The sequence below is a fragment of the Trypanosoma theileri genome (genome assembly GCF_002087225.1).
Source record: "Trypanosoma theileri isolate Edinburgh chromosome Unknown TM35_Tth_1_V1, whole genome shotgun sequence".
NCBI classification, from domain to species: Eukaryota; Euglenozoa; class Kinetoplastea; order Trypanosomatida; family Trypanosomatidae; genus Trypanosoma; species Trypanosoma theileri.
Window position 1 is genome coordinate 1,415,176 of NW_021639843.1, and position 26,298 is coordinate 1,441,473.

The 26,298-nt window shown below is 37.9% G+C and overlaps 15 protein-coding genes across 15 annotated transcripts; all 15 read left to right on the forward strand.

Moving 5' to 3' along the window:
• Positions 1-108: 108 nt before the first annotated feature.
• Positions 109-717, forward strand: TM35_000016560 (ribosomal protein L13; the record flags this gene model as incomplete). The annotated part of the gene is made up of 1 exon (XM_029021337.1): positions 109-717. The coding sequence occupies one exon, from the start codon at positions 109-111 to the stop codon at positions 715-717; it is 609 nt and encodes a 202-aa protein (XP_028887845.1).
• A 297-nt stretch (positions 718-1,014) lies between these two features.
• Positions 1,015-4,272, forward strand: TM35_000016570 (uncharacterized protein; the record flags this gene model as incomplete). Its single annotated transcript, XM_029021338.1, has 1 exon — positions 1,015-4,272. One exon carries the CDS (start codon positions 1,015-1,017, stop codon positions 4,270-4,272), a length of 3,258 nt encoding a protein of 1,085 aa, XP_028887846.1.
• Positions 4,273-4,546: 274 nt separating this feature from the next.
• TM35_000016580 (uncharacterized protein) lies at positions 4,547-5,851 on the forward strand (the record flags this gene model as incomplete). Its single annotated transcript, XM_029021339.1, has 1 exon — positions 4,547-5,851. The coding sequence occupies one exon, from the start codon at positions 4,547-4,549 to the stop codon at positions 5,849-5,851; it is 1,305 nt and encodes a 434-aa protein (XP_028887847.1).
• Positions 5,852-6,115: 264 nt separating this feature from the next.
• TM35_000016590 (uncharacterized protein) lies at positions 6,116-6,619 on the forward strand (the record flags this gene model as incomplete). The annotated part of the gene is made up of 1 exon (XM_029021340.1): positions 6,116-6,619. One exon carries the CDS (start codon positions 6,116-6,118, stop codon positions 6,617-6,619), a length of 504 nt encoding a protein of 167 aa, XP_028887848.1.
• Positions 6,620-7,130: 511 nt separating this feature from the next.
• Positions 7,131-8,036, forward strand: TM35_000016600 (uncharacterized protein; the record flags this gene model as incomplete). Its single annotated transcript, XM_029021341.1, has 1 exon — positions 7,131-8,036. The coding sequence occupies one exon, from the start codon at positions 7,131-7,133 to the stop codon at positions 8,034-8,036; it is 906 nt and encodes a 301-aa protein (XP_028887849.1).
• Positions 8,037-8,361: 325 nt separating this feature from the next.
• On the forward strand, positions 8,362-9,297 carry TM35_000016610 (uncharacterized protein; the record flags this gene model as incomplete). Its single annotated transcript, XM_029021342.1, has 1 exon — positions 8,362-9,297. One exon carries the CDS (start codon positions 8,362-8,364, stop codon positions 9,295-9,297), a length of 936 nt encoding a protein of 311 aa, XP_028887850.1.
• A 207-nt stretch (positions 9,298-9,504) lies between these two features.
• TM35_000016620 (serine-palmitoyl-CoA transferase) lies at positions 9,505-10,980 on the forward strand (the record flags this gene model as incomplete). Its single annotated transcript, XM_029021343.1, has 1 exon — positions 9,505-10,980. The coding sequence occupies one exon, from the start codon at positions 9,505-9,507 to the stop codon at positions 10,978-10,980; it is 1,476 nt and encodes a 491-aa protein (XP_028887851.1).
• Positions 10,981-11,480: 500 nt separating this feature from the next.
• On the forward strand, positions 11,481-12,218 carry TM35_000016630 (uncharacterized protein; the record flags this gene model as incomplete). The annotated part of the gene is made up of 1 exon (XM_029021344.1): positions 11,481-12,218. The coding sequence occupies one exon, from the start codon at positions 11,481-11,483 to the stop codon at positions 12,216-12,218; it is 738 nt and encodes a 245-aa protein (XP_028887852.1).
• Positions 12,219-13,884: 1,666 nt separating this feature from the next.
• On the forward strand, positions 13,885-14,904 carry TM35_000016640 (uncharacterized protein; the record flags this gene model as incomplete). The annotated part of the gene is made up of 1 exon (XM_029021345.1): positions 13,885-14,904. The coding sequence occupies one exon, from the start codon at positions 13,885-13,887 to the stop codon at positions 14,902-14,904; it is 1,020 nt and encodes a 339-aa protein (XP_028887853.1).
• Positions 14,905-15,376: 472 nt separating this feature from the next.
• On the forward strand, positions 15,377-16,495 carry TM35_000016650 (putative actin; the record flags this gene model as incomplete). The annotated part of the gene is made up of 1 exon (XM_029021346.1): positions 15,377-16,495. One exon carries the CDS (start codon positions 15,377-15,379, stop codon positions 16,493-16,495), a length of 1,119 nt encoding a protein of 372 aa, XP_028887854.1.
• Positions 16,496-16,968: 473 nt separating this feature from the next.
• Positions 16,969-17,616, forward strand: TM35_000016660 (uncharacterized protein; the record flags this gene model as incomplete). Its single annotated transcript, XM_029021347.1, has 1 exon — positions 16,969-17,616. The coding sequence occupies one exon, from the start codon at positions 16,969-16,971 to the stop codon at positions 17,614-17,616; it is 648 nt and encodes a 215-aa protein (XP_028887855.1).
• Positions 17,617-18,148: 532 nt separating this feature from the next.
• TM35_000016670 (phosphomannomutase-like protein) lies at positions 18,149-19,909 on the forward strand (the record flags this gene model as incomplete). The annotated part of the gene is made up of 1 exon (XM_029021348.1): positions 18,149-19,909. One exon carries the CDS (start codon positions 18,149-18,151, stop codon positions 19,907-19,909), a length of 1,761 nt encoding a protein of 586 aa, XP_028887856.1.
• A 458-nt stretch (positions 19,910-20,367) lies between these two features.
• TM35_000016680 (putative WD repeat-containing protein 11) lies at positions 20,368-23,901 on the forward strand (the record flags this gene model as incomplete). Its single annotated transcript, XM_029021349.1, has 1 exon — positions 20,368-23,901. The coding sequence occupies one exon, from the start codon at positions 20,368-20,370 to the stop codon at positions 23,899-23,901; it is 3,534 nt and encodes a 1,177-aa protein (XP_028887857.1).
• Positions 23,902-24,186: 285 nt separating this feature from the next.
• On the forward strand, positions 24,187-25,161 carry TM35_000016690 (uncharacterized protein; the record flags this gene model as incomplete). The annotated part of the gene is made up of 1 exon (XM_029021350.1): positions 24,187-25,161. The coding sequence occupies one exon, from the start codon at positions 24,187-24,189 to the stop codon at positions 25,159-25,161; it is 975 nt and encodes a 324-aa protein (XP_028887858.1).
• Positions 25,162-25,669: 508 nt separating this feature from the next.
• Positions 25,670-26,263, forward strand: TM35_000016700 (uncharacterized protein; the record flags this gene model as incomplete). Its single annotated transcript, XM_029021351.1, has 1 exon — positions 25,670-26,263. One exon carries the CDS (start codon positions 25,670-25,672, stop codon positions 26,261-26,263), a length of 594 nt encoding a protein of 197 aa, XP_028887859.1.
• Positions 26,264-26,298: the final 35 nt, after the last annotated feature.

Below are 26,298 nucleotides of genomic sequence, written 5' to 3' on the forward strand. Positions count from 1 at the left end.
TATATATATATGTTTTGTTTTTCAATACCCTTCTTTATTTATTTTGATTGTTTCTTTGATTTCTAAAGTGGCATAGTGGATTAGTGGTACCACCGGTTTCATTGAGAAATGCAGCGGGTAAGTAGGATTGCGGCGGCACCCTTCAAAAGTGTGCTGCGCCGCCACAAGTACCACCCGGAGGGTTTACCTCTCTACAATGAGATGTCAAAGCAGTGGTTGTGCCGCGAGGGAGAGCGCTGGTGGATTCTCGATGCTGCAGGCGAGCAGCTGCCGCATGTGGCAGCAGTTGCTGCACAGTACATAACCGGTCAACACCGGCCAGACTTCACACCAGGAATGTTGACGGGGGACCATGTTATCATTGTTAACATCAAGGATGTGGTCATGGTAGGGGATGAGTGGATACGTGTTCCTATTACGTGGCAGACAGCTTACCCAGGCGGGAAGTATCGTATTCGTCTCACCGATATGTATGAGCGAGATCCATGCATGCTGATGTGGTGGTTCTTGAAGGATGAAGTAAACCGTCACTTTGTGCGTAAACTGAAAACACGTGTGGCACCGTTAGAAAAAGCGTGGCTCTACGAGGATAGTGTGCATCCACACGCAGACAAGAACCCAAGACCACTGTGTTGGACAGATCCAGTAGTTAAAGGATGGAAATATAGAGATCCACAATTTATTCGACGTTGGAAACCAAACGAATTCATGTCGTAGGGTGTTTGAAGATACAGGAAATGACGTGTGGTGTGACGAACAAGGCGAAGAAAAGAAAAAAAAAATGAATGAGAGAGGATATGAGTGTTGGAAGATTTTCACTTATTGTATTAGTACCATTTTTATTTTTTATTTTTTATTTCTTGTAGTTTTTAATTTCTTATTCTTCCTTTTTTCCCCCATTTTTCTTTCTTTTCATTTTTATTCGTATTTTCACATTATTTGTTATGTTTAAGCATTACGTTTGTATCTGTGTATTTGTGTGAAAAAAAGAAAGAGGAAGAGTTGGAATGCTGAATGCGCCGTTCCATTCACCTGTGGCAGGGAAAAGGTCTGCTTCATCGGTGGAAGGTTTGTCTGCATGGTAAAGAGGAACTGACGAAGGAAGAAGTCCTACAACTCATGCAGGAGACTGCAAAGGAGGCACAATCATCTGAAAATAAACGAGAAAAGTCTCTTTTGGGTAAACGAACTCATTCAATGTTAATTTGGAAAGCACTGGAAAAATACAATATTAGTTGGTCAAATTGCTTAAAGCTAATAGAGGCCCAGTTGCATGCACTTCCATTGGCACAACGAAAGTTTATAGAAGATGGCCTCAAGGATGTGGAATCATGGCATTCTTTACCGCATACTATGGTAGAATTGTGGCATTTTGAAGAAGATCTATCCTCTGTTTATTCTCGCCTTTTAGAGGCTCGCACAATAGTGCAATTCGCATCTCTACTACATGCTGCTGTGGGAGAGCGACCACAACTTGGGGGTATTTTGCCTGTAACTCCAGAGGTCTTGTTGCGATGTTATGAACTTGGAAAGGATCAACCAGAAGTAGCGCTCCAGTGTTGTCAAATATTAGCTTTAGCGAATGCAGAAGTGGTATCGCGATTGAAGAAAGAAACGCTAGCCTTTGCTTATGCCATGTTACATGCAGAACGAGGTCAGTGGAGTGTTGCTTTGTCAGTACTAAATGCCACACGTGAAGTGCGTCCTTCTGCTAAACGACTTTTTTGGGTACACGCTTTTCGCCTTAATCAATGGAAGGTGGCGCTTACAACTGTGAATTCAATGCAGCCAAAGGAAGTGGCGGATGCTATTACGTACGCACCCCACTGGTTATGTGCATTACGAACATTTGAACGATGGAACTCACCAGAGTCCGCACAGGCATTACTTACACGGGCAGATTATATTCAAAATGTTGGCTGGGAAAAGGCATTATCACTATGTGCTGCAAACCGTGTATATGCTTATAGTGTGCTACGCCCTATTATCGCTTCCATTCCCAACAAACATCCACAACGTATGCAATTGTACGCAGATGCTATTGCCCCAAGTTCAGAATCTATGTACGCAGGAACATTGACGCGGCGAGCCTACAAGTATGTCCAGAATGGTGAATGGGAACAAGCCATTGGATTATTATGTGGATGTCGTTACTATGATGTTGTTTTACCACTGGTGCCGTACGCCTCTCGAGGAGCTGCATTACCTCATGAATTATTATCGTATGAAGAAGCTGTTCACCGTATAAAGATATCCCATCATTCGATGCGTGCTGTAACCTTTGAAGAACAGTTGGCAATTGCTTTACATGGAGACTGGACTCAACTGCAGAATGTAAAGGAAAACGCCCGATTACGTTCTTTACTTTTGGCATGTCGGGCCAATCACATTTCTTGTACAAAGAAGACTGAAGAGAATGAGGGAATACAATGCTTTATGTTTCAGAATGAAAAATTTTCTAAATTAGTTTGCCTTGCTGCAGATAAGAAAGCACAACGGTATTATATACAAGTGATTCCTCGTGCCTTACGTCAACATCATTTTGGAACATTAAGAATATCTGAAAATGAGTCAACCAATGACGAAGATTATTTAAAATTCCTCTCTTCTGATTATATTATATCTAAGGGAGAGGAATGTAATACTCTTTGTGCCATGGTGGTACAATATCTTCGAAAAGGTGGAGAATTAATGGCTCACACATTTTTTCGAGAAATCGCACGTTGTCTCGCTATGGGAAAAATCTCTCTGAAAGCTGCAGATCGTTATGAATTGTCACTTGCAGTACTCAAATCAGCCAAATATTTTCACCGTATGGATTCTGCTACAACAGCTCGTATGGCACTTTCAATTCCTACACAACATCTTACTACAAATACGGATGCTTTAGAAATCAGTATAAATGGTTTGATATTAAATGGACAGTGGGAACGTGCTATTTCACTCTTTCAACGAGTAAATCAACCCTATCCTGAATTCTTTACAAATCTTGTATATGTAACTCCCAGTTCAGTGTCAAGGAAAGTATTAAAACTTCTTTGGAAAGATAATCTAGAAAGTCGATGGGTACTTCTTGTGCAAGACCTTTTTCATGGTGATACTAGGCTCGCACAAGATGAACTGAAGAGTTTTAATTCTCAAATAAAAGGATTTCGTATACAAAAGCAGGTTCAGCAACGTCGACGTGTTCTTGGCGCATGCTGTGCTTTAATAAAAACTTCTCAATCAATGCATTCTCTTGTTCGTTCTGCTAATATTTCTTCATTTTCTTCATTAGATGTGGATGAACACGGATTACAACGACTCCTTCAAGTATTATCATGGGAACAAGCACTAACAGCTCTTAGTGATCTTGTGGAAAATGGTGAGATTGTGGAAGAACATTGGGCAATTCTCGTGTGTGGAAAACCTTCTGTTTCTCTAGAAGCAGTAAAAAAGGTTGTATCCTATTGTCCATATTCACCCTTATTGCATGCTGTACTTATTCATAAAGAAGCTATTGAAAATAATGATCTTTTAACCTCAGTGAAAGCTCTTCTGCGTTTTCAAACATTAGTTTTTACAGAATATAAAGCTTATATGGGTTATCTTCGTCCTTTCGTTTTATTCCTGAAAGATGTTTTACAACATTTTCCGGATGAATTCTGGAAAAATGATTCCCTATGGTCTATTGTCCGCCGGATCTTTAACCAAACAGTGGAAAATGATAAATTTTCATTTATCGCAAGGGAAGGTAGAAAGGGTATTCCTATGCCCCTCCGTAAAGAAGGAGGTCTTGCTGCACTTTTTATTATTGGGTTTGTTTATCAAGCATTAAGTCGCGTTTTGCAATTTCCCATTTCAGCTTCTATTACTTCACGTTTACTTCGAAGCGCTGCATTAAATACTAGTGATTCTCAGAGTGCATTGTATTTTTTTAAAAGTTTAAGAAAACCAACAGATTATGAGAGATCACTTCTCGTCTTTGCATTACGAAATAATGAAGATGCAATGACAATCTTATTAAACACAGGACGCTTTGTACGTCCTAGACCAGATCAAGTGCTTTTATGGAGTGATCAACAGCTTGGAGAAGAGCGATGGCGTGTTGCTATTGAATTACTCTCTGAATCACCACCACAACAGGATCTTTTAGTGAAACTATGTGCAGGCTGGACGTGGGCAGAAAACCTCCGCACATTAGAATTACTCCGGCGAACGCACGGAAACTCTAGTCTGGCGGCGCCATATGTTAAACTGGTAAAAGATTTACAAAAGAAAAATAAACACTAAAAAAAGAATTAAATTTTTAATTATCATTTTTTTTTTTCATAATTTTTTTTTTTTTTTTGAAAGTATTTTTCGTTTGTTATTACAATTGATGGTTGTATATACATATATACATGTTTCTTTGTATTGGAGTTCCTTCTTTCCATGGCTTCTTTTTTTTTTTTCTTTTTTTTTTTTTTACTATTTGTGTAATCAGTATCGTTGCGATTATTCTCCTTCTCTTCCATCATTATTATTTTCTCCATCTTTTAATTTTTTATGCTTTACGCTGCAGCGAATGCGCTACCTCGGGGCGGGAGGTTGTAGTGTTGTTTTCGCGCTGACCGAAGAAGAAGCAAATGAGACGTGGGCACAAAAAGATGTACAGCAGCGGCCCACACCGCGTTGTCATCTTGCACTGCGGCTAACCAAAGGAATGATATCTGAATGCCCTATTTGTCGTCACATACTGCGGGATTTTGTGGGATTTACACATGAGATTCATTTAACAGAAGCATTGCGAGCCCGCTGTGCATCTACATTTCCCCCGCTTGCAGACCACTGTTGGACTGCAGTACGTGCTCATCTTATTCCTGATTTTGCAGTTGATCCGTCTTTACCAGTAGAGAACTGGAATGGGACGCGGTGGTTTACTGTTGAGATTAAACCAAAAGGGGTATGGCAACATCCACAAGTGATAGGTATTATTGTAGATGATGTAGAGTATTACATGCATCCTGTAAAACGGCGTCAATGCCGTTATTCACTTATGCAAGCCTTAAAATATGAACGACAAAATAAAGGAAATAAACATTCAATATTTTCTGAATCTACCTATTGTCCTAATCAAATGTTATTGGGAGATGAAGTATCTATAGCAGCTGCCTTAAGGCATTTGAATAGTAATCCTTCGAATAACTTAAAATATTTTCATTTAGAAGATTTTCCAGGAGGACTAAAGGAAGATGAACTTAATGTGTTGTCTAACGCATTATATCAATCAGGGGTGTTTTCCATCTTGGCAAACTTGCAGCTCTACGGCACCGAAACCATATGTGACTGGAGTGTGCTTGATATTGAACTTTTATATCATTGGAGCAAAGCTTGTGATCCGTCAAGTGTGCGATGGATTGTGAGTAATTTAAATAATTCCCCACTTAAAGACATGAATTGTACTTGTCAGAGAGAAAGGGATAGGCAAACACAAGATTTGCAAAATAATGAAATGAGGAATATAAAGTATGTGATTCCACCAATAAACTTGGAAGAGTGTGTAAATCGTTTTTATGTTTCAACAACAGCAAAAGATGCCTCAGTTTTGGCAACACTATCTACTAGGGAGGAGGAGGATAAGGAAAAGGAGAAAATAGAAAGAATAAGAAAAACAAGTACATCTTGCAATCACAATAAGTTTACAAAATGGAAAGACTCTCATGGTGGTATCCTTATGAAAATTGACTCTCCCACCTCTAGTGTGTGCCGTATCGGTGTGGTGGATGTGGATGGGAAGAAGCACAAGTCTCTTCTTCACTACTTTGAACGTGATCAAGAGATACTTGCTGCTTGGGAACGGGTGAAAGGTGGTGTACAATACAGTCCATAAGATTGAGTTTGGGTCTTCATATTCTATCACCACAGGTATTTCAAGTTTTATTCTGTTTTATTATTATTATTATTATTATTATTATTATTATTATTATTATTATTATTATTTCTACTTTTCATTTTTATTACTATTCTTTTTTTTTTCCACTTTTCACACTGTAATTATTTATACTCCTCTTTTTATTTATTTCTTTCTTTTCCTTTTCCTTTTTCCCTTTCTGTTCATCATTCTTCTTAGTTGACGGGTAGTGTCTTTCTGGCGATGGAGACAACGGACGGGGAGTCCCCCACGGCCGCGCGGCTGACGAGAGAACAGGAGGAGGGACTCGTCACGCGGCTCCACGACCACTCAATGAAACAAAAACAAGAGAATCTGCAGAAACTCGATGCCCGCTTTTACCCAACAGCACCGCGAAGATGTCTGCCGAAGGAGACCATCGAGAGCAGCGTCGCACGGCAGGTGGATCAGGAAATGATGAAACGAAAAGCAGCACGTGAGGAGAGAGAAGCTCGTATTGAAAGAGAGACGATTCCCAAAAAAATATCCAGTGAAGAAGTTGAAAGCTGTACAGAAAGACTTTACACAGAATCCTTGGCGCGAAAGGAGGCTAATATGAATGAAAGCAGAAAGCGTTATCTTTTCCATGGACCGGAAGTGACTCAAAAAAAATTTTCTGAAATAAAAGAGTATGTAGCACGCCTTGCAGTACCAAAGAAACGGGAGTTCACAGTTGAGGAAGTTAACAAAATCTACGGTTTACAATAAAACAAAGTGTTACTACTGTAAATTATTGCCGCATGTAGTCCTAACCGCAACTGTGATGGAATAACACAGGAAGAAAAAAAAAAAAAAGAAATTTGTGTTCTTGTCTCTTTTCTGTGTTTTGTTATTGGTGGAGTGTAGAATGTTATAAAATATGTAGAAAAAACACGTTTTATGGTTGATGTGTATAGATACATATATATATATTTTATTTTCTTTGTATCTGTTTTTCCAATCTTGCACTCTGTTGACGAGATCTCTGCTTCCTTGGGGCGCTTTGTAGCGTATTTCCCATATGGTTATATTTCCCCATTTTCCATATTTATATGTGTTTTTTTTTTCTTATTGACTTCAATCAAGAATATTATTTACGTGACTTTTCTTTTCCTTTTTTTTCTCCCCCTTCCTTTTTTATTCCTTTTTTTATTTTTATTATTAGCTAGGCCTAAGGCGAGCGAGTGGAGTGGAGAGGAGAAAAGTAATAAAACAATTTGTTGCAATCGTCACTTGGGTTATGCAGCATAGGGAGTCGTCAAAGCGACCGAGTCCCTTTGAGGAGGCTGCAGAACAGAAGAGTTACCGCGTGGCGGATGTGCAGTTAGCACACTGCACGCAACACAACAGTGCCGCCGTGTTGTGCTCCACCGCCGGTAAAATTGGTCGTAATGGTCGTTCCGCTGCTGTGGGCGCCACTCTATTTTGGCTCACCTGTCCATATTTAAATACAATAGTGGCGAGATTTGAGCGCCATGGGGCGGTGAGTCTACTGCAGAAATTGTTAGATGAAAACAAGGTTGTGGCCGCTAAGCATGTTTCCTCACATACAGACTACGAGAAGCGTGCTCAGGCATTATTGAGTGCTGAGCGTTGGGCCTTCTTTGATTCACATTTTGTATCCGCTGGGGAATCAACACAAGGTCGTAAGTATGGTAACGCTGCTGTTAGTCATGCAACCGATCTCAAATGTCTTCATGCTCTCGTTGCACAGTCTTTATGCGGGGCAAGTAATATAATAGGGGATGCAATTATACAATATATTCTACTACTATCTGAAAAGGTTAAGACATTTGAGAAGACATTACTCACACTAGATTCTCAAACTAACGATGATGATCATGATGGATCTGATGTTGCCGACGTTGATGATGATGATAATAAGGATAAGGATAAGGATAATAGTAATGGGGACGATAATAAAAAAATAAATAATAGTGTGGCCTTGATGAACGCAAAGAAATCGTTAGATAATGTTAATGCCTTAGTTTCCTTTGTAGAGAATTCCGCAGTTGCAAACGAGGCGACAGATGAAACATCATCACCCGTCTTGAATGCTGATGCTCTTTGCATTGCAGCGTGTAATGTGCTTACCTTCCTTGAAGGGCGACCCCCAAGACTACGTAAAAAGCACCGTCTTAATTGAAGAGCGTTTAAAAAAAAAAAAAAAAAAAAGAGCAAGCAAGCAAAAACGATTAAAGAAAGCGTGTAATATGCTTGCTTCGTTTGACTGATGTAATGGATACTATTTTTAGAAGAATATCTTGTATCAGAACAGATTTGCCTTAATTGTATTCTATTACAACAAAAAAAGTATTTTCCTTTTTTTTTTTAATTGGAAATTGTAAGCGTTTGAGCTGTATATATATATATATATATACATATGTACGGTATATAGTATATGGCCTTTATTCGCTCTTTTCTTCTTTACTTATTTCCTTTTAGTTGGTCATCGCTAGAGAGGGCGCGAGATGCGCTCTCAGCGGTGGTGCCCGGCGAGTCCTGCGGCCGTTTGCGAAGTACCGGCGAAACCACCGCAGCGGCACTTTTATACCGGCCCCACACGTGTGCAGGAGTCCTCGCTGTTGTTGAGACGATATCTACAGAAATGGATTCGTTTTACTCGAAGACGTCAGGTGTTAATATGTCTTCAGGATATAAAACATAGAGCTTGTTTGGCTTCTTTATTACATGTCTTTTACAAATGGTTTCTCTTTGCATCTCGCAGAGGCGTACTGCGGTATCTAGAGCGTCGTGTCATAAGGGAAACATCTATACTGTTAGCTCACCGTTTTTTTAAGAAATGGCAGAATATCACACAACTTCAGAAGAAGAGGTCATTGCAATTATCAGTATTACGTCGTATACGATATGAGGCTGAACGAAGGATGGTGAAAAGAGAATATGAGCGGTGGAAGATGACAGTGAAATACCGAAAGATACTTCACCGAAGCGTAGTAGCTTTATCTTCTTTTCATTTGGTTTCCTTACTACGACGTTATTTTCTTCTTTGGATACGTCGTAGACGTCGAAGGTATTGTTTAGAAAAATTAAAACTTATTAGATATTCAGCAGAGCGGACCTTGACTCGACACATTTTGCGAGAATGGATCTTGCTTGTTTCGCGTCATATAATTGCCTGTAATTTGGAAGGACTTACTCTTCAAGATATGGTTTATAGATTTTTGAAGAAGTGGAGACGGTATACTTGGATTTGTAAATCCCTTCGACGCATTGGACATAAAGCTTGTTGGTATCTTATTCGAAATGCCTTTCAAAAGTGGAAACTATGGCTTGTTCGTACAACCGTTTCACTTCGTCTTGAATATAATAATTCTGTACTTCTCCTACAAGTGTATTTTTTGCGTTGGATGATGCTCCATAAAGTCCGTAGATTGGAGTACTAATAATTTCTCTCTTCTTGGTTAAACTACTGGTAGCGTGTTGTGATCAAATTGAACAGTAACAACCAATACCGATACTTTGATTCTATTACACCTCCTCTTTCTCTCTTTTTTTTTTTCTTTGAACGATTTCTTTTTAAAATGGATTTTTTTTTTTTCTCCCTTTATTACAAACAAGGTAAAAAAGAAAAAAAAAGAAAAAAACACAATATGACGGGAACAGGTTATTTTTCTACAATACTTACACAAATCGTAGAACATCCCTTCCACATTCTTCTTGAGATTCTATTTACTGCTCTTGTAGGATTTTTACTATTCCAGCGGCAGAGCAAACGGAGGAAAAACAATTCAAATGCTTCAATTGTAAAAATGCCATCCGAGGAAGAGCAAGAACGCCGTATCGCACAGTTCCAATCACAGTTATTTCGTGCCGATGCTAAAATGAGTGCGAACACTGTAGTACCCAACCGATTGGGAATGACAGAAGTGGAGTCAAGAGAGGGATGTTACATAACCATAAAGGATTCCACCGGTGATGGTGTTAAACGTTGTCTTGATTTGGTAACGGAAGACTTTCATTCCTTCTCCACACATCCCGCAATTGTGGAGGTGGCACGAAATACAGTGATGGCGTATGGTGTTGGTAGTTGTGGTCCACGTGGATTTTATGGCACTATTAAACCCCACATGGTTGCTGAAGCAGATATTGCAAAATTTCTTGGTGTTGAAGATTCTATTATTTACAGTTTTTCCTTTGCTACTATATCGACACTTATTTCCGCTTTTGTGAGTAAAGGGGAATATATTGTTATGGATGCTGGGGTTAATCTTTCTGTCGCCGATGGGTGTACATTGTCTCGTGCAAATGTTTACAAGTATCGTCACAATGATATGACACATTTAGAAACTCTTTTGAAAGAAATTGTAGAGAAGGAAAAAAAAGAAAATAAACTATCACGACGTTTCGTGGTTACGGAAGGTATATTTAGGAACACTGGTGATATTTGTAATCTTCCAAAGATTTTACAACTCTGCCAGACGTACAAGTTCCGAATCATCTTAGAGGACAGCTATGGATTTGGTTGCCTTGGCTCCACAGCCCGTGGTACACATGAACATTATGGAATTCCAGCAAAAATGATTGATGTTTATGTTGGAAGTTTAAGTACATCTTTAGGAGGTGTTGGTGGGTTCTGTGCGGGTGATCACGCTATGGTGGATTATCAACGTCTTACCGCGGCGGCATATGTTTTCTCTGCCTCATTACCGCCTTATGTTACTTCTGCTGTATCGGCCGCACTGGATATACTTAATAAGGACCACAGCTATTCGCAAAGAGTACAGGCCAATGCGAGGTTATTTCGGGAATCCCTTCGACAAGCTAAGTTTAACCCAGAAAAAATTTCAATGATAGAGTGCGAAGGTGATGTCTCGCCTATTATACTTCTGCGTCCTTCAAAACAATATGTGAAGGATCACTCTCAAACAGTGGAGGAAGAGCTTGAGCAGATTGTGCAAATAGCAAGAGAGAAAAATGTACTACTGGGACGAAGCCTTTACAATGAAGAAGAAAAGTGTGAAAACCATCCTGGAGTACGTATTCTCGTAAAAGGGAAAGCCTCTAAGGATGAACTTGAAAATGCTGCAACAGTTGTTATTGAGGCAGTTAAGACTGCTTTCCCTTGAACATGATTACTGTTTTTTTAGTTTGACAACTGTAATACATTGGGTATCGTGGTTGAGAAAAAAAATATATATATTTCTTTTTTTCTTTCTTTTCCCACAAAAAATATGTGGGAGTGTCCGAAATCCTTAAAAAAAAAAAGGAAGAGAAGAAAAAAAATCTTATTTCTTTTATTTTGGTCAGTGTAGCAATGAAATGATGAAGCAAAGTAATAATAGAGTGCAATTGTCTCCTTCAAAACTGGAAGGAAATCACTTCATTTGATAAGAGCAGAAGAATATATTTTTTTTCTCTCATTTTTTACTTTTTCCTATTTTTTCTTTAACACCTTCATTATTTTTTCGGACTACATTTTTCTTCTTTCTTTCTTTTTCTTTCTTTCTTTCTTTCTTTCCCTCTATTTCAGGTGTCTGCAGGTTTTTAATCTGGGTATTTTGTTGTATTAGTCTGCAGGTGCAAGCTTCTTAGTTTTCTTTGCACCGCTACTCCCATATTCCCATTCATGGAGGTCCCGGAGGGTATTATGGTGGGAAGGACCACTCTGACGTTAGCAAAGTCCAGCTGTGCGGTGCAAACGATAGACGGTACGGGACAACATTTCGACGCATTCTGTTTCGTAGGTGAAGGATGGTCAAATAGTTCAATAAAGTGGTTTCTTTCTTCATTAGAGGACTATGAAAAGAAGAAAGTCCGAGTGGAGGAGTCTGTAGTGGAAAAATGTATACATGAATGTTGTGTGTTTCTTCGCATCGGAGAGTTCACGTTTCGACAGTACGAAGTGAAAAATGGACACTCTGGGCATGTTAGTGCCAATATATCTAGCAAAGCGATAGACGAAGACACATATGATGTCTCTCTTTGTAATTCACCACGATCGCTTTACTATCTTTCTCGCTCCAGAGCACAGGTAAAGGGAGATACACCTTCAGGTACTCGAAAACGATGTATTGCTATGGAGAACACAGACTCCTGTGAGGAAGGTAACATATCCCACTACTTGTCATTGTCTCTATCATCAAAGGATATCCGAAATGCACACGGCTCTGGAATTATACAAGAAGAAGAAGAAGATGAAAAAGAAATAATATATAATCGCAAAGATAGTACATTTTCGGAAGTACCAATATTACCTCCCCTACTACCCCCGACAAAACCTCCAATGGAGTTAGAGCCTGATATGAGGAGTCCTGTATCCTTTCGCTCTCGTCGTTTCCATTCTCCGCAACTCAATGAGAAGTAGAAAGGGAGGACTCCATTGGAGAGGAAGGGGACCCTTTTCTTGTGGAATAAGAGAGTGAGGAATAATGGTGAATAGTTTTCTTCTTCATTAGCAACGGCCAAAAATAAATAAATAAAGAGATCTGGTTATCTGGATTACTAGTATGATTCTTTTCGAATCTTTTCAGTGATCCAAGGTGAAGAAGATATGTGTCTCCTCTCTCTTCTTATTCTTGCTACAAATGATGACATTCAGTTGCTGTTTTTTTTATTATTTATTTTGGCATCGTTACGATAATGACACAGATAAAAAATATTCTTTAACAGAGTCATAATCGTACCAATATCACTTTCTTTGTTTTTTTTTTTTTTTTTTTTTTTTGTCCCACTTAGTCTTGAAAATGAGAAAGAAATCAGGAGAATTGTTATGTGAGGTACTTGATATCCCCAGATCAACTCGTTTTATTCGAAATGGTATTGGTGGGGTTGATGATGCTTTATTATTATTATTATTATTATTATTATTATTATTATTATTCCTTCTCCTTCTCTCTCTCTCTTCTTTGTTCACTTGTTTATCATTTATTGAAATTGTCTAACTTATTCCTTTTTTTTCAAATAAAATATTTTCTTCTTTTTTTTTGCTTTTGGTTCTACCTATTTTTCTTTCTTTCTCTCAAATGTTTTCATGAGTAAAACAAACTATGGGGTACATCACTCCTGTTTTTCGTTTCTCTGTATTATAAACAACACTACTGGAGCTTGTGAGGAATTAGTGAAAATTTCCTCTTTTTCTTGGCATATGTATCTCTCTTTCTTTCTTTATTTTATTTTATTTTTTTTTTTGTACATGTGTGAAATAGTTTCCTTTTTGTTTCTTTTGCCTACTACCCTAAGAAACGTTATATATATATATATATATATATATATATATATATATAAACGGATATTGTATAATTACATATGTTATTTATCCCTATGTATGGTAAAGAATATAATAGAGAAACAAGGGGTTGACAGGGCGGAAGTATCACATTGTTTGGTTACTCTTGCAAAGTTCGTGAGTTACAGAAACAATGTACTTGTAGCATATCTGTACATGAGAGTATCACTCTGCATTAGTTATGAACAGATAGCCATGTTAACCACCAGTAGAGTCGCTCTATTTTTAAGGTGATTTGTGCATAGAAGTTTTTTTTTTTCCTCCTTTTTTCCTTCCTTTTTTTTCTTTTTTGTTGTTGTTGTCGTCGCTATTTTTGAGTATGAGGAGTATTTTCTTATGCAGAACTGTGTTATCGATACCATCAAGTCTGTTTTTGGATACCTTTCCTTTGGCTGTGTCCGGGTCATCTCTTTTTCCCCCTCTATTGTTATTACTATTACTCCTATTGTTATTATTATTAATATTATTCTTTTTTTATTTTTTCTTTCTTTTTTTTGTTCTTAAACTTGTTTCTGTGATGTTCGGTTCACATACATCCTAATATACACATTGTGATTAGGTGAGTGATTTGTGGCTGGCGGGTGGTGATAGAAGAGGAATCACTCCCTGTTTGGGAAGACACAAATAGATCTCTTTTTTTTTCAGTTGCATAAGGGATTGATTACAGCAAACAAAGAAACATAACAACAACAACAACAACAACAACAACAACAACAACAGACAAAAAAGTGAAAAAGAGAGTAAAATGAGCAGCAAATATCTCTGTGCCCCAGAGAATATTTCGAGGTTTATCGAAATGTCATCTCACCGCAGTCTCTCACCACAGCGGGAGATATCGCAAATGACGGCCCACATACGTCCTCCACAGACGAAAAGGCGTCGAGATGATGAAAGTCATGATGATAATATCGCAAAGCATGATGATACCCTGCAACAGGTAGAACATCATGAGGAGAACACAATAGAAAACACAGCGTATCTTTTACAGTGTGGAAGTCCATTGTATGATCCTGTGAAGGAAGGCTGGCGCTGCTGGAATAATCATGAATTACGCATAAAAGAGAGAGAACAATATGGTCCCGTGGATGGTGTTAGTTGTGACTTCTGCGGCTTTACAGACTGGTTAGAGGGATTGGAGGAAGCAGAAGAAGAAAAAAAGTCGACAAAGGGGAAAAAACGAGGAGGACGAAAAAAGCCAAAAACAAAGATGAATGAAAAAAAGTATCTATATCATTGCGATGTATGTGATATGGATCTCTGTATCCATTGTGCTAGGGAACTGCGCGATGATAGTCGTTATCACGTACCGTGTATGCAGTGTAAACATTGTCTGATGTTTATGCGTAGCGATGATGCTGTAATGCACCGTTGTCATGCAACCATACCACAGACGGAAGTAACACACAGACTTGTGACATCATCCGCATCCACCAGTGGTGGCGCTACCTCTTCAACAAATACAGAATCTGCGAGAATACAAGACTCCTCAGAAGGTTCAGTAGCAACACCAACAGCAGTGGCATTATCAGTGTCTCCGTTACGGCGGCCAAATACCGCTTGGGAGTTATGTGTTACATTCGAAACAACAGGATCTGAAGCGAAGGTTCGTCTTATTGGTCAATCTTTTGGTATGGAAGAAGTGGAGATGCCGAAGGTGAGCCGTCAGCTTGTGTTCCGCACGCGCACTAGGCTAGCAGCAGAGGAGTTTGCTCAAAGAATTCATAGCGAAGGTCTCTTTACTTCACTTCGTCGCTTTCGTGAATGAAAAGAGATTGGTCTCTGTTCATTAACCATTTGATATATATATATATATATATATATATATATATATATATATATATAACAGAGGGATGAAAGAAGAGCGAAAATGAAAGCGAGAGAAATACAGAAGGCACATACAAGCATACATTATGTGTGACTCTACACAGATTCATGAGGTCATTGTTTGGGAATTTCTTTTTCTTTTTTTTTTTTTTCACCACTTCTACAATATTTGGTGTGTAATTGTATTTTTATTTTTATTTTTATTTTTCTTGTGTTTTTGTTTTTTGTTTTTGTTTTTTTTTGAATGTGGAGCATTTATTCTTCAGCTGGTGATAAATCAGTGTTTGTCTGTCTTTGTTCCACGTTCACGACGGGTTTTCTTTAATATGGACGGTGACTAACAAAAAGAAAAGGGAAGAGATTGAGATTGAGAGGGAGAGAAAAGAAAAGAAAAGAAAAGAAAAAAAAAAAGAATGGCGGTGGTGGAAGTTGGATGGAATATACGTGCAGGTTACATAGGAGACGTTAAGTGTACGAGACAAATTTCTTCTCTTCATTCTCAAAAGGCGCCTACAGAGACATGTTTACCATCAACACTAGTTGCGGCAGATGCTGCAGGGATTGAAAACCTCGTGCAGATGTGGACGCTTCAGTCCCTGGAACAAGAAAAAAATCTTCACATGGATCATTTGATGCACATTATGGGAAAAGAGTTAGGATGTTTAGAAGAGGATCCACTCATGTTAGTGGTGCCAGAAATGTGGCATGAGAAGTCTGAAGTTATACAAAATTTATTTCGCCTCATATTGGAGTCAAATTTTACTTCTGCACTTTATTGTTGTCGTCCTAGTGTTGCGTGGACATTGGCGTCCGGCAAGACCTCCGCCGTTGTGTTAGATGTTGGTCATCATCATTCCACCGCCACTGCCGTATTGGATGGTTATGCATTGCGAGGTACAATAGTATCAAACAACCTCGCTGGTAGTGTGGTTACACAACGTTTAATGGATATGATAGGTGTGGATCAACTAGAGAGATTGGAAAGCCTAAAACATTATCGCCTGCCATCTGTTCGAGAATGGGCCTTTAGAGAAATGTGTGGGGATATCAAACGTGTGGCCTGCTCTGTGCGTACTGGACGTTCAGATCCTTCACGAAAGGAAGAACCATTACTGTTGCGCGCTCCAGATGGAAACACTATTACCGTGACAGCAAATGCTCGTCTTGAACCGTATGATGTACTCTTCGGATCTCCAAATGGTACTGGTGAGTCTCTGGCAGATCTTCTCGTGCAGTGTAAACGTTGCCTGGACCCGGAGTGGCAGCAGCAGACCATTTCACATATTCTTTGCGGTGGTACTTCACAGGCTTCTGGTTTCCGTGAACGATTACTAAAAGAAACTCGACAGCGGGATTCATCATACTTTCGTTACGGAAAAGAGGATGTGTTTAAAGTATTTCCTGCAGTGGATGGCGCATGGGCAGGTGCTTCACTGGCTGCAGACTGCTCATCGTTTTCTTCTCTTTGGGTGACACGAACTGATTTTGAAGAAGAAGGCGATTCCATTCTTTATCGCAAACTTCTTTGTTGATTGATGTCTTTGTTTTGTTTTGTTTTGATTCTCATTGACTTGTATTTTCTGCTTCACAGAATACAAGCATACTCTGTACATCGATAATGAAGAAGTGGTGATGCAAACTGAGGACAAGACGTGCTACGAGGAAGGCAAAGAAAAACAAACAAACAAACAAACAAACAACAAAAATATGAAGCGAATAAATATTTGTAAAATTTCTTCATTTTTGGTCTTTTAATCTTGTATTTTTGATGATCGTGCTCTTTTTTTTTCTCTTTTTAATGCCACAACGATGGGCTTCACACTTTTATGTGATGCATTTGTAGGTACATGCTTTGATTATTATTGTTATTATTCTCTTTTTATTTGTCTTATAAGGGCTACTAGTAGCATTCCTACATAAGGAAGGGGTTGCCCACCCCCCTCTTTTTTTTTGATAGACCTCTCTTTTTTTTTTTTTCCTTTTAGTTTTTTTTTTTTTTTTTTGAATGACCAATCCTAGTCGGGGGTTTAATATTGTCGCCGCGAGAAACCGACAACAATACCTAAAGCTCTTAAGGGAAAGTGCAAGAGAGGCAGTCTCGAATGAAAAAGTCTTTAGTGATGTGAAGAGTGCCGCCATTAGTACATCATGCAAAATTCGTATGCATGAAGCTAACTTGAATCTTCCTGAAAATTGGGTAAAAAATTCTACTGAACGTCTTCAAAAATCATTAGAGGGAATAGTTTTGCCGAATAAAATTTTAAATAATGATTTATTTCTTTCTGCTCTTATACATCCAAGTCATGTTCGTGTGCGTTCTACTCGTTCTATAGTAGCAATGCCTATTGAATTGACTTTAACAGGTTCATCAACATTACGCCTATTGAAGGAAATTGCGTCTGTTCATGGTATGACAGGAATTTTGCATGTGGAAGAGACTTCTGATATTCCTCGTCGTCTTAATGTGGAGGAATTTCTTCTTTACGATAAATCTATATTTAGTGGTGAAGGAGAATCAGATAGTAGTAGACCTCCAGAGGAGGTACGATTAGCTGCTGCAACCGCTTTGTGTGGTGCATTAACTTTAACAGAAAGTTTTCATTCTACTTCTTTATTGCTTGATCGTTTACGTCAGAAATATCAACAGCAATAATAATAGTAACCGCAGCAGTAAGAAAGAAAGGAGGAAAGAAAAAGTAGTGATGAAAGTTTCAATGTGTACAAGAGTTATGAAACGGTATAGTGTGTGTGTGTGTGTGTGTTAAAAAAATTTATTCTCTATTCACTTTGAGGTTTTCATCGTAGCCGCTATAGCTCAGTTGGGAGAGCGTCAGACTGAAGATCTGAAGGTCCCTGGTTCGATCCCGGGTGGCGGCATTCCTTTCTTTCACCATTCCACTCCCTCAATTTTTCTTTGGTGAAAAAATATATTATGTAATTTTTTTTTTTTATTTTTTTGGGAGATCCATTGTAGATAAGTCTTATCCCTTTTTTTTTCTTATAGATCTCTTTAATCAATTGGAAAAGATAAAAACGAAAAAAAAAAAACAAGCAAAACAAAGCAAAAGAAAAAAAAAAAAAAAAAAAAAAAAAAAAAAAAAAAAAAAAAAAAAAAAAAAAACGGAGTAAAACGAACAAACACGAGGAACGAGAAATAAAAAAAAAAAGAAAAGATAAATAAAAACATGTCTTTGAAACAACTTGTTGAACAGTGGCTCTTATGGGATCGTAATCCTGAAACTCGAAATGTTATTGAGAAACTTTATAAATCTGGAGATGAGGATCAATTACAATTACTTCTTGCTCATCGAATGGAATTTGGTACCGCTGGACTTCGAGCAAAGATGGGACCTGGTAACAGTCAAATGAATCCTTTGACCATTATTCAAACTACCCAAGGTTTAGCTGCTTATATGAAAACTACATTTACCTCAGATCAACTTTCCTCAAAAGGTGTGGTGATTGGTTTTGATGGACGTCATGGTAGTAGCTATTTTGCACGATTAGCTGCTAATGTTTTTCTTAACGCTGGTATTCGAACTTTTCTTTTTGGAAAAGTGGTACCCACTCCTTTTGTTCCATTTACGATTCGTCAAATGGGTTGTGTCGTTGGTTTAATGATAACTGCGAGTCACAATCCTAAAGAAGATAATGGATATAAAGTTTACTGGAATAATGGTTCACAGATTATTCCTCCCCATGATAAGAATATTTCAAAATCAATTATGGAAAACTTGGTTCCACTTGACTCTTCATGGGAACTTACACCAGGAGTTACTGATCCTTTTGATAAAATATGGTTGGAATATTTTGCTACACTTAAGTCTGAATATAAACCCTTGACAGCAGATTATTCTGTAAAATTCACGTACACACCTTTACATGGTGTGGGATGCCCTTTCACTCTTAATGCGTTAGAAACGGTAGGAATTAAACGAAAGGATATCAGTGTGGTAAGTTTACAAGCTGAACCTAATCCAGATTTTCCCACCGTTAAATTTCCTAATCCAGAAGAGGGAGCAGGAACTCTTTCTCTAGCAATGGAGACAGCTAATGAAGCAGGATCAAATTATATTTTAGCCAATGATCCTGATGCTGATCGTCTTGCTATAGCTGAGAGACAAAAAGATGGTACATGGCGTATATTTAATGGAAATGAAATTGGTGCATTACTTGGATGGTGGACTATTTTTCACGCCCGTAAATGTGGAGAATCTCTGGAAAATTGTTATTTTTTGTCTAGTACAGTGAGTTCAATGATTCTTCGTTCTATAGCTACTAAAGAAGGTATTCATTTTGAAGAAACACTTACTGGTTTTAAATGGATGGGAAGTTTGGCAGAATCTCTTTCTCGAGAATCATCAGCTCGTGTTATTCTTGCCTTTGAAGAAGCTATTGGATATATGTTTGGTACACGTGTATTGGATAAAGATGGTGTTACAGCTGCCGCTGTTGTAGCTGATATGATTGGATACATTAAAAAAGAAGAAAATGAAAAGCAATTATCTGAAAAACTTATGGAAATTTATCAAACATATGGATATCATTTTACTTGTAATTCATATGTTATTGCTAAAGATCCCAGTCGTGTGAAGGAAATGTTTAAAGCAATAGGAATAATGAATAGTGGATCATATCCTGTTGAAGTGGCTGGAGCTCGTGTTCTTCACATTCGTGATTTGGCAACTGGATTAGATACCAGAAAACCTGACAGGCGAGCGACACTACCAGTATCAGCATCAAGTCCAATGTTGACGTTTTATTTTGATAATGGTGTTACAATGACTTTACGTGGCAGTGGAACTGAACCCAAATTAAAATGGTATGCCGAACTTATCACAGATGATGCATCACGAGAAAAAGAATTCTCTGTATTTGTGGATGAGGTCGTTGAGGAACTTGTGCGTCCCACTTATTACAACTTTATAAGACGGTCAAAGATGTAATGGTTACGTTTTTAATTATTATTATTATTGTTAAAGCTATTATTATTGTTTTTCATTTTTTTTTTTTTTTTAATGGATGAAGGGGTTTACTACCTGTAGTACTATGTAGAGGGAAAGGGGTAATATTTAGAAGGGATTATTGTAATTAATGTTTTTTTTTTTTTTTCTTGAACGTTGATAGTTTGACTGTTATGGTTGAGAGAGAAAAAAAAACAACAAAACATGGAAAATTTTAGCAATGCCACTAGATAAAGAAGATATGCTAGTGCTTTAATTAAATGGTTTTAGTTTGTATATCCCTTTATTATTTTTATTTTTTGTTTTGTTTTGTTTTTGTAAATAACTTATTGTAAGGTAAATTATTATTTGTTATTATTATTATTAATGTTGTTCTTTTTTTTTTTTTCTTCCTCCTTAGGTGTTAGTACTGAAAGGAAAGAAAGAAAGAAATAAACTCCATGTCACCTATTTTATCTACGAAGATAATTCCTGGAAAAACAGCCACACCCGGTGGGAATAATGCCCCCATTGATGAAGTTGGGAAGTGGCCATATCAGGCAGCACAGTATGGATATCAAGATTTATTAGCTTACAGTTCATACTGTAATGGATCTGGTGATGTTTTTGTAGTGGATATGAATAGTATGCAACTCGTGCAAACACTTCATGGTCATAACTATGTAGTGACATGTATTCAATGGAAGCCACCCCCTGCATCTTATTTACAACATGGATTATTTCTTTTTACTGGTGATAATGGAGGGTTTATCGCCTTATGGGATGTAAGTGAAGGAGTTATATTAAATAGTCTTCAGGTACCAAATGCAGAACCTATTCATGCATTATCTCTTCCAACAAAACATCATTTATTAGTATTAACAAAAAATTGTTCAAGTTTTTTATATGATTCTCACTTGGCAGGTAAAGAACCATTTCAAGATGTAAAACCTCCTTTTAGATCAGAACGTACGAATAATATCATTCCATTACATTTGTGTTCTTCAAAATTATGTCCAACTCAAACCTATTGCGTTGTTTTTGGTGATCGTATTCGTATTCTCGCTTCATTAGAACTAACTATTACTAAAAAATCAACTGATTCATGGGTTAAAGATCTTATTTATGATAGTCAAGATGGAAATGAAACCGTTTTTGATGCTACTTTTAGTGAAGCTCAAGAGGAAGTATTATATTTTGCAACTCGAAACTCTGTTGGAGCTTATGATTGGAAAACAAATTTAGTCCTTAATGAACAAGTATTATGGCATACGAAAAGTGATGTTGAATTTAGACGTATTTTTCCTTCTTCACCAAATACAATAGATGAGTGTTCACAGCAAATTCCCTTCTTATATTCATTTGGAACAGATCAACGATTATGTGCTTGGTATGTACATCGAATAGATAAAGTCACTAATGTAGCTATTGATGTACGAGGAGCAAGAATAGGATCAAAGTCTGTTGCAAATGTGGTTCAATCTCAAAATAATTCAAATCTCTTTAGTATTATTTTTACAGATGGTTCTGTAACGAGATGGCGATTTCGAATAGAATCTAGACGATGGTCATTAGAAGGGTATTTATCATTTGATCTCACTAAACCAATGGATTTTTGTTTAGTTGGACAAAGTATAGTTTGTTGTGCTTTGGAAAATGGACATTTAGTCATGATTGATGTAATGCATAATGTAACACTTAGACGAGTTAATATTGTACATTCTGGTGGTACTCGTATTATATTATTAAGTCCTCATAAATGGGGAGAATCTGTTTGGGTAGTTACTAATAAATCTACACAATCTCATCACTTTCATCAAGTAACACTTTTTGATTGTCGTAGTGGTGTTGTACTTTCTGTTCTTCGAAAACCTACAAATCCTGATGTTAGTCGTATGAAGGGTATCTCTTTAAGTGAAACAGGGAATTTTCTCCTTCTAACTTTTTTTAATGGTTCTTTTGAAGTATGGAGTGTAGAAGGAGGTGGTCTTATTTATTTCTTTGAAGGAATGGGTATTGCAGGTGTTTCATGGGCACCAATGCCATTCTTATCTTGTCTTACAGGCGTGCAAGGATCTCCACAACTACTCACGATTGTTTTTACAGATGGAACGATGAGTTTATGGACTGTTTATAAAGATCGTGTGGTTCAAAATCGTGATGTGGTGCCTATATTTTTTAATAATTATCCCAGTAAAGTTGTATGTGAACCCACTAATGAGATGATAGTGATATGTGATGGAATAGGGATACCTGTATTGGTGAGTAGTGGATCTTGGGGATTTCGTGTACTTTCTTTAAAGAATACTCCTGTAAATAAAGCTGCATTAAGTATCGCAGTATCAAAAATAATAGAAGGAGATGAAAATGATAATAAAATACATAATTCTGTAGAATCTTCTTCTTCTTCTAGTGCAGATGTTCTTCTTGCAGCCCTTTTTACAGATGGTTCTTTTGGTGTATGGAATACATCTAATCAGGAACGAATAAGTTATTCTGAAATTTCTAGATTAAATTTAAGTGCCCGAGTTTTGGCATGGATGGGAGATGCTCTTCTTGTTCTTACAAGTAATGGTGATTTAGTGCTTCTTGATAAATTACTTACTTCTGTTAATAGTAGTATATCTTGTAAGTCTCCACGTCGACCCATTCAAAGCAGTGCTTTTTTTCTTCCTGCTCACCGTACATATATTCAAACATCCTTGGAGACACAAATTATGACTAATCGATCTACTACAAGTTATCAACAGAATAATAATTTACCAAGTTATTTGGTACAATCTATTGATATACAAAGAAGACCATGTCGTGGACCATTGGGACAAGTTATCACAGAAAGTATTTCAACACTATCAAAAGAGTTGGATCTTTACAAGGAAACTATGATTCCTAAATATATTCTTTCATTTATACAAAAAGCAATAGATAAAAAATGTAATGAGGAACTTGCACTTTATGTGGCTCGTTTCTTTGGTCAAAAAGAAAAAGAACGTTTTTGGTCACAATATTGTATGCGTAAAACTATATGGCATATTAACAGTGATGTCAGTGATCCATCACAATGTAGTGAAAGACGAAAGTTTGGACGGGAACAAGAATCTCCTTTTTTTTATATTCACTGTAATTATTTCTCAGAAGCTGTGGCTAGTTCTGAAGTCGTTCGAAGGAATCGTATGTTGTTTAATGAACACCGTATATCTGCTCTTGAAGCTCGTAAAAATGAAAATATAGATGCCTCTAATTGTCGTTTAGTGGTAGCACGAGAATTACTAAGACTTCAAGAACCTCAAAAAGCTATAGATATTTTAATGGATACGAATTATGAAAGTGAACAATTTCCTAATTTAGCCAATTTAGCTGTTACCATAGCTGCTTCATCTGCTGCCATTGATGCAACATCTTCAACATTATTTAATATAACCACAAAACGAGCGGCTGCATTATTTTTAGCAAGAGGAGATTTGGATAGTGCTGTAGAAAAATTTATTTTGTCAAGTGATTACTACGGGGCAGGTCTCGCTTTACAGTCTTGTGGAAAATGGAGTGAATCCGCGAGACTCGCAAAAGTGTCTGCCATTTCATATGAAGAGCAGAAGGAACTTCTCTATCGCTGGTGTTCACATTCTGCTAAACGTGGAGAGATGATAGAAGCAGCGCGTGTGCTGCTTTCAATTTCTTGTTTACCGGAAGCACTTGTATTACTTTCTGAATCACAACATTTAACAGATATTGCAGGTTTATTTGCCATGATATTATTAGAAGATCCATCTTTCTCTTCAAAGGAGACTTTGCAGATGTTAATAACTTCACCGACGAAGGATGAAGATTCTTCAGATGCGTTAAGATTTTCTGAAGTTCTACTCAACACATTAACAGATTACTGTAATGTGTTAAATTCTGTTGGTAATGTGATTGTGGAACACATGGGATTGGAAGTTATTGCGGCTCTCAAGCGTGGAAATCGAAATGTTTCCCCCTCTTTCTCCACGATATAAAGATATTGCTTGTTTTTTTTTTTCCTTTTGTTTTGTCTCTTTCATTTTGTTGGTTTGGTTGCTAGTTTTTGGAACACCTATAGATAAGAGTTTAATATTGTAATAATGATATCGCCTACGATATACATCAAATGATAAAGAAGAATTCTTTATTTTTCTAGTGTAATTGTTTTCTTATTCTTTTTTTTTTTGTTTTTCTCCCCTTTATTATTATTATTTCTTTTTGGAAATAATCTTAAGTGAAACAAAAAAAAAAAGTATAGTCTCTAAAGTAAGTGATGAGTGATGCGCGGTCAAAGGAGTGCCAAGTTCGCAGAGTACACAGCTACATATGCTATTCTTAAACGTCTTGGTATTCATGATACCGTTTTGATTGAAAAACGTGATGCATCTGTGGGTTATGGTATATTTGTAAAGGATGCATGTGATGCGGGTACTCCTTTGATAGTGGTTCCTTCAAGACAAGTTTGTTCGGTTACCACATTAGATAAACTTGGAGCCAATATAAAGATGATGAAATGTCGGGATCTTGAAAAGTTGCAAGCGCTGAATAATGGTGTGGTATCAAAACTGTTGGGATGTAAAGCGGAACAGTGGGTTACGCTTGCTTGGCGTCTTTCTATTGAGCAACAGCGAGCACTTTCACCTTGGTGGGGATGGTTAAATGTATTGCCGGATGCACAGGCATTTAAAACGATAGAAGAAGAGAGTGAACGAAAATGTCGATTACATCACACTTCACTTCTACCATACTTGGTACATGCTCGATGTGGTATAGAACGAGAGGTAACTGCAGTGTATGAGATGCTTGGTAAGGAAAATATCATGGCATCACCGAGTTACTTTCGTAATGCAGTAAATGTAATCCTTTCAAGGGCTCAACATTTACCTAAATGCTGGACGACTGCAGAAGGAGACCCTATTGAACTAGGTATTATACCTTTTATCGATCTTATTAATATCCATGATGGTGTTGACAGGAAGAGGAATGCCTCCTTGGAAGTTGCTTTTGCTTTTGAAGAACTTCCTGAGTGGTATCGTTCGTGGTTCATACAAGAATTAGAACCAAGAGGTATTGATGGTGAGAAGGAACTTCATCGATTAATAGAAGAACATTATTTTGCGTTACTTGTGTTGGAACAGGATTTAACTGCATCGGAGGAGGTTATACTCCAGTGTGAGTTGGAACCTTGGGAAACTGGAACTCTTTCATCACAAGAGGAGCTTTTATTGGGGCGACTCTTGCGGTATTTTTTTTAATAATGCCGTGACTTTTCATGAAGTCTGATTTGTTGAGTTTTTTTTTTTTTCTTCTTGTTCTTCTATCTCTTACTATATTTGTTTCAGTATGAACACAATGAGAAAACATTTTTTTTATTATTTTTTTTTTTGGCTTCTTTTTTTCCTTTCCTAATTTTATTTTTCTCTTGTTTTAGTTGCAGGTTTACAGTCATCTGTTAAAGAAAAAAAGAAGAAGTACTGGAGAGAGAGAGATAGCGAGGTAATTACAGAAAATATTGGTAGTGATATCCTAATAGTAGTAGTGAAAGTAGAAGTGATAGTGATAGTGGTAGCGTGTGAGTAATTGTATGTTTATGTGTGGGATATAGATTAACATTATCTATCGTTGTTAATATATATATATCTATATACCCATAGAAGGACATCTACTCAACCACCACCGTGTCCCTTACATCTTGAGAGGGTAAAACAACAAAAACAAAAACAACAAAAAAAAAAAACGTTAGGGTTTGGAAAAGTGTAGATCATGTCTCTTGCCTTTACACGATTCAAACTACGATGCACGACGTACACTGTGAATGTAATACGTCGATTCTGCGATAATTGCAACGTTGCCGTGGCGTGTGTGTCTGGGCCGCTGCGGCGAGTGGGCCACCGCATTGGGCAGGAGTCGCCGTGGGTGGTGGTCCTCTTCGCCTCCATGGGCGTGTCGGTGCTGCCGCTGCTGCTGTACCCGACGCTGCGGCCCCTCCTCGTCGCCGAAACCCGCCGCGAGCGCGAGGAGGAGCGGGTGCGGCTCTGCCTGCAGAAGGGCATCGACCCCTACCCGTACATGCGGCACAAGGACTACGTCTACGGCAACACCGCGCCGGCCACGCAGTCGGAGGAGGAGGCCCCACTCACCGCCGCCTGGGAGCACCAGGCAATGCTGGATTTCCAGCGTGCGAAGGAGAAGCTCCGGCAGGAAGTGGGCGGTAATGTAGAGGACTCCGTGGCGAAGATGATGGCACTCCGAGAGGAGATGCGTAAAGAGTTTGGGCGTAATCAACACGCCGTATCGAAGGAGCCGAAGAATCTCATTTTTAGAGGAAGGGACGACGTAGACAAGATGCAATCATAGTTGGATGTGATTGTTTTTTTTTTTTTTTTTTTTTT